General features: G+C 44.1%; 1 protein-coding gene across 1 annotated transcript in view; it reads right to left on the bottom strand.

The window, feature by feature from the left end:
• Positions 1-6940, bottom strand: part of LOC107123499 (partitioning defective 3 homolog) — a gene marked incomplete at its 3' end in the record, with an annotated part of 471021 nt that overhangs the window by 13862 nt on the left and 450219 nt on the right. Inside the window, exon 10 of the mRNA XM_015426751.1 lies at positions 1368-1507. Coding sequence (XP_015282237.1) covers positions 1368-1507 — 140 coding nt within the window. The remainder of the gene's footprint in view (positions 1-1367; positions 1508-6940) is intronic.

Here is a 6940-nt window from a genome sequence, read left to right as displayed (position 1 = left end):
CTCTCCCTCCCTCTCTCCCTCTCTCTGGCAGCAATTTTATATAAGAAACAGGCACAATAAAGAGATGTCAGTCTTTTGGTATATCTTAGCCTCTTTATATATTTTTGCTTTATTCAATCAAGATTTCGAAGGTAAATGAATTTACCAGTTAATGCCTTGGATCCACCAGTGCATTTCTGGCTCACATCAGAAGTGACGAAGACATGAATCCCAGTCATTAGACACTTTCCTGGCTGTAATATTTTAAGAATGAATGATGAACAATATGTTACTTCCATAGCAGGCCTTGCAAAGTTTCCTATAACTGAAAACCTGACAAAGAATTACCATCTTTCAAAATAGCCACACTGAAGGAAAGGAACTGGGGCAGATGGATAGCTTTTTATATTGGAAAGAATGACATGCATTACCCATCCTGCAACTCAAAGAATGCTCTTCTGGTCTAGCGATGGTCATATCCAGCTGCTCTGTACCACTAAAAATATAATCTTGCCACAAGGAACGACTCTTTGTTTGCACAAAGCCAGCTATTTCCAACTACTGTTGTTACTGCTGCTATATAGTTTGCGGGAAGGAGATAATCAAAAACATGCCGTGCCTTAAAACATCACTTACAGCAGTTTAAAGGCATTACAAAGAGAAATATTAAAGCCCTTATCCAGGGCCACCTCTAGACTGTTCCAGGGAATGAGCATCTTCAGCACCCACCCCCTCTGTTTCTACAAAATTTAAATGCCTTTTTATAGTGACATTTAAAACCCACTTCAATGCATAACCTACATGCATGATTTATCCCAGTCATGCATGATGATACATTTGCATACCAGGATCTATAAATCTATGTTCATTCGTGCCACGTATAAACAAATAAACACAGATTTCTTTCCTCTACGCTTAAGGATGCTTTTAAATTTGAAGAATAATTGAAATGTACTAGCATAAAGCCATCCAACTATACACTAAAAATTTGGGAGTACCAGTAGTAAAGAGTGCTACAGCAGATGACATCGCTGAATCTTAATATAATAGGTACCATAACACTCTCTCTCTTTCTCTTGACAGACAGACAGACAGGCAGGCAGGCAGACAGACAGGCAGGCAGACAGACAGACATAGATACATATAATCTATTTACTGAAAAGTTTAAAAAAAATTAAAATGAGACTCTTGCTTGCTGTTTACAAAAGAAATGAAGTTGTTACCTATAATACCGGTGTTACTAATTTCATAATTCATAGAGTACAGAGATCTGAAGGCAATGCTCTGGGAGAGGAGGAATCACTGGAACACTATATCACCCTCACAAAAGGAGGCTTTTTACTGAAAAGATCTGAAGGACACCCAACAGCTCTAGAACATTTCATCACCTCAATGAGCCGGTCACCAGCCTTCAATCTCCCATCTTGAATAGCTGCACCTCTTGGAAGGATGTTTTTCACGTAAATCGGAGCAGAGCCGCCAATAGGAACATCTCTGGAAGTGATGCTGAATCCTAGGCCTTCTGTGCCTGCACAAATGATTTTAAAATGCTGTTAAGTTTCTTATGCTCAGATGTTTATGATTCCCTAACAAAAAAAAGGTAAAAGACACACAAACCATACACCCCCACCAGTATTTTCAGATCACTAGGAAGAAACATACCACCACTGAAGTCATCATTATAAATAAGTGAACATAAGTGAGCCCCTCAAAATTATCAAAGTTTACAAACCTTAACCAGCTGTACAATCAACTGTTTCTGGAGAAGTTTCCCACCAATCTCAAAAATCACCAACCTTCAACTTTACAGTTTGAGTGAAAAATCAAGTCAATGTCGAGTAAACAGTACACAGCACATGTGGAATAAAGTTCTGGCTTCTCCATTCTCCTGATTGCCAATTTTCATTAGACCTGCAGAGGTCCATCAGTGGCTATTAGCCACAAGGTATAGATAGGGGCTCTGGGGCAAGTGATGCTCTGTCTTCTTGGTGCTAGGGGGGGTCAACAGTGGGAGGGCTTCTAATGTCCTGGCCCCACTTGATGGCTATTTCTGGCCACTGTGTGACACAGAGTGTTGGACTGGATGGGCCTTTGGCCTGATCCAACATTGGCATCTCTTATGTTCTTATATGTTCTTAAGCCTGGTACCTTTATCAGTTTTCGAAGGTCTCCTCCACTTATAACCACAAAAGTTCACCCCGTGGGTCTGCTACTTATTGTTAACTTAGCTGCTTTGTAGATGAGCTTATTTTCACTCTATCATTTCTGTATTCAGTTATGGAAACCCAAGTGCAAAATTCTTAGGAAAAAAAATTAATACAAATCCTTCTGCTTAACTTCCTAGCTTAACTACCCAAATTTATAGCCCAGCTTAGCCCAAGCTCTTTGGGGCTTGGGAGCTAAGCAGGGTTGGCCATGGTTAGTACTCGGGATTGGAAACCTCCAAGAAAAACTGAGGTTGCTATGCAAAGGAACACAACAGCAAAGCACCTCGGCTGGTCTCTTACATGGGACACCCTGGAAATGGGGTTGTGAATCGACATGTTCTTTTTCTTCCACATCAAGACCTAGTCCTCATTTTACACATTGTACATGTATATTAGGAGCTGCGGTGGCTCAAGTGGTTAAGACGCTGAACTGCAGGCTGTGGAAGGTCGGTAGTTCAGCAGTTCGAGACCCGAGTGTGCCAGGTGATGGAGTGAGCTCCCATCTCTAGTTCCAGCTCCTGCCAACCTAGCAGTTCAAAAGCAAGAAATTGCAAGTAGATAAATAGGTACTACTTCAGTGGGAAGGTAACAGCGTTCCGTGTACCTTGGTGTTTAGTCATGCCGTCCACATGACCACGGAAACGTCTTCGGACAGCGCTGGCTCTTCGGCTTTGAAACGGAGATGAGCACTGCAACCCTAGAGTCGGACTCGACTGGCTTTCGAGCAAGGGAACCTTTACCTTTACCTTTACCTGTATATTAGACTTAGCCGGCTTTTGCCAAGTTTCATAGGTATGAGCATGTAAAATCCAGCACATCCTTAGAAACAAACTCTACTGAGAGTCATTTCTTTTCCCAATCACTACTTCCAATACCTTAAAGAAATACAGACAACATGTGCATGCTGTTCAGACTATAGAAGAGGTACATGCATTTAAGAATGACCCACCTACACATTCAGTCACTGAGTTTTGTGCATTAATTCTTAGATTATTGGAATCGCTGACCCACCCATGTCCTTATCAATGGCTAGCCATTACCACAAGACACTTTTAAAAATTGTGCCCAGAGAAAATCTGGAGCACTTGAAGACAGCATGCTACTGCTGAAACTGGAGGTTTGCTACATGGTGATCTCTGCAGAAAATGTACCATTAAATACGACAACTGTTCTAAAGAGATGCAAGCAAATGTGGCAGGCTGAGAAGATTGCTACTAAACATAAACAAACAAAACAAAGCATGGCAATGTATGGCACTGAGTTACAGCCACCTGCCTACTGATCATTTATGCTAAAAGAAAAGAAAAATGTACAAAAGTTTCAAGTTCGTGACGATGCTCACAGGGAAGTATTACTTCACAATTTGACACCTGAGCAAGAAGCAGAAAACCCCACTCCTCCACTTGCAGCTGCTGGATGACCTTGGGCAGGCCATAGTTCTGGTACAGCTGTTCTCTCAGAGCTCTCTCAGCCCCACCTACCTCACAGGGTGTCTGTTTTGGGGAGGGGAAGGGAAAGGAGTTTGCAAGCCACTCTGAGACTCAGAGTGAAGGGTTGGGGTATAAATCCAGAAGAAGGGGAGCCATGCATGGCTGGCTCTGAGTCAGCAGAAGACAGCAAACAGGCTGATGAGCTGCAGGCTGACCAAGACTTGCCACCAACAGCTGATCCAGAGCTGCCACCACACAGCCCGGATGCAGCAGGTCAGACTCAGGTGATTAGGACCAGTCCACAAGGCTCACCTCCACCCTTTGAGTGCCGGAGACAGAAGCTTAGAAGGGAGCTGCAAGCAAGGAGGCATACACATCTCCTGGCCTGTTGCCAGCTGCTTGCTGATGACAGCCTGGAGTAGCCGCAGCAGTATTCCCAAGCAGCTGGCTGCTAACAAGGGCTTGTTAGGAAGTGCCTATAAACCCAGTGCTGGGAGCCTGCATGTTGTGGAAGCAACATGTTTTTGACTCAGCAACGGCAGCTCTGAACTGTGCTCCTGTGACCCTTGGACTGGCTCTTGAGTCTTCCTCCCCGCACTCGTGAATGACCTTGGACTGCTGGATCTTGCTTCCTATATAACATTCTGAACTGGACTCTGCTTGCTCGGTAACTGACCTTTGGACTGAACTTTCTGACTCTGACTCTGGAATTTGGCTTAGACTGACCCTAGATTCTAGGGTTGCCAAACCCCCCAGTTTGCCAGGGGTCCCCCGTTTTTTGGGGGGTTCTACCCGCCGTCGGCCAGATGGCTGGCGGGGGGAAGCCCCACCCCCAACACCCACAGCCACCCATCTCTCTCCCTTTAAGGTGTGCAACCCGTGTTTCATCCCAAGCGCGAACTCCGCAAGCTTGCAGGGAAAAGCCAGCTTCGTTCTTAAAAGGGAAACGCAGCTGCTCTTAAAGGGGAAACGCCGGCTGCCGGCTACTTTAAGTGCAGGAAACCTGCATTTCTGGAGATCCGGCGCACAGGCGGGTGGGGGGGGGTGGCAGACACGTTGGGGATGCCCCACCCCCTCCAGGAACGCCCCCAAAGTCCCCCGCTGGGGGTGGAAGATGGACTTGGTAACCCTACTAGATTCTGACATTTATTATGCTGCATACTAATTTGCTGCTATTAACAGGTTTTACCAATCACCATCATCCAGTCTTAGCTATATTTATTGCTCAGTTACTTATGTTTCTTGAATCTAACTAGCCCTTCCTGGCAACTAACCCTTCCCGCCCTCTAACTATATATATAAAGGTTGGTGACTTCTGCCTCAATGCATGCACATGAAAGTTTATACCTGGGAAAAAACTTTGCTGGTCTTAAAGGTGCCGCTGGACTCAAACTTTGCTCAACAACCCAAATAAGATGGTATGCAAATATTAGTGTCCTAATCTTATTGCAGCACAAGGCAGTCCCCTGACTCAAAGTTCCTTCCTTGTCAGCAGAGCTCACAAGATATTTTATAAACAGCACATCAATCTCTTCTGCCCCCAGATCTTGCATGTTCGAAATTCAGAGGGTTGATAAACCTTGTGCTATTCCAACAGCTGAGGAGGCTTTTATTTTATATATAAAATATCCTCAGAGCTGCTAAGATGAGGAAGTAAATTTAAGTCCTCTAGTGCAATGGGAAGCTTAGAGCAATGCAATATTTGTACCTTCTCAGGGTTGTTGGTATTCAAATATATACATTTCACATTTTGTAATCACACTTTGCCATATTCAGAATTATGCTTCAAAAGACCTAATTTTAGATCACTTTTGTGTGGATCTATTTGTCCATATTTTTTGTAGACTGTTACTCCCATTTTTAATGTTGCTTGCAATAAAACCTGAGATTCTATTGCTCTGCACTGTAGTCATCACAGGTACTGTTTTCAGAAGATAAAAATAACAGGATTCGGGGGAAAGAGCAAATGGATCATCTAGACCAAAATCTTTCTTCCCCACAGGAGGACTTAGGTGATATGCATAATTGCCCCAGGCACCCCACAGTGAAGATAACAGCACTGAGTTTTAACTAGTTTATTTTAATCATTAGTTATGCAGATCTACGTCATACTACTAAATATGCTGACATATTTAAATGAGCGGGCTGCACTGGACAGCCTGACAGCGGCTGCCTTTGTTGGGCAGGCCCAAACTCAGTCTGTGTTTTCCGCTGGCCTCATCTATCAGAGCCTGTCCACAATGTGCTGAGAGGTGTCCAGCTCCATCATCTCCCCTGATGCATCACGTGGCTGCTACCAGGTTCAGAAAGACGTTGCTCAGCACTGAGGGCACTCCTTCCCAGCCTCACCCCACCAGTGATGCACTGTTCCAGACACACCCTCCATTGCTGCTAATGCCTTTTAGGGTATTTGCTGAACATCCCTACTTATCGTGATCAGCCTGCCCTAAACTTTTTATGGCCTAAAGAGTACAAAGACCAAGCCTATATAACCACCTCTATCATGACATCACAAAGCAGGTTTCTCAACCTCTATCATGACATCACAAAGCAGGTTTTTAAAAAAGGCTTCCTCGATAGACAAACCAAGGAAACCCCCAAAACTCCTGCTTGGCCCCAAAGGCAACTGGCTATCCCTGCTATGTTAAAGGCAGGGTGGTTGGGTCAGTAGCCAGCAGCAAAAGCCTGCATGGAAGAGGTGTGGCACAAGATACGTGGCACAATCGCACCTCCTTATTTTCTGCTTCAAAATATGGCTACCCAATTAAGTCTTGTCCCTTTCTTGTCTCCAACAGGGGCCAAGGCAAACTCATCCTGGCTGGCATTAATGCTGGCCACCAGAAATTCCATTTTATACTACTAGGATTCAAGATGGGGGGGGGACCTCCTTAAAACAGAGTGTGTCTTTTTGAATTTGAACGAGTTATCCTGGAGCAGAAACTTGAATTAGATTACAGATAATCTAGCCTTTCTCAAAGGAATGTAGGTTACACAGGCATGCCTCCAGAGAGACAAATAATGAGAAAAAATGCAGCAAATGGGAATATAATAACCCAAACATACATCAATTCTTATTGTAATCAAAGTGTTTTATATCTAAAAAGAGCACAAGGGGGGTGGGGAAGCAAGAATGACATTTTTGGTATTCTGTTCTCCTGAACATACATGGCTGTGTCCTGCACAACTCGTAATAATGGCTGCATCCTTCACCAAAACATGATTCATGGTCACCCGTGTAAATCTTTGGCTACTATGGGCTTCATGCATCGGATTGAATTCCAGCTCCCAGTACCATGGGTGCTACTGGTTAGAGAAGAGAATTGC

The sequence above is a fragment of the Gekko japonicus genome, unplaced genomic scaffold, assembly GCF_001447785.1.
Source record: "Gekko japonicus isolate JY-2015 unplaced genomic scaffold, Gekko_japonicus_V1.1 scaffold230, whole genome shotgun sequence".
NCBI lineage: Eukaryota > Metazoa > Chordata > Lepidosauria > Squamata > Gekkonidae > Gekko > Gekko japonicus.
Note: the sequence above shows the minus strand (reverse complement) of the source record. Positions and strands in the feature narration are given on the sequence as shown.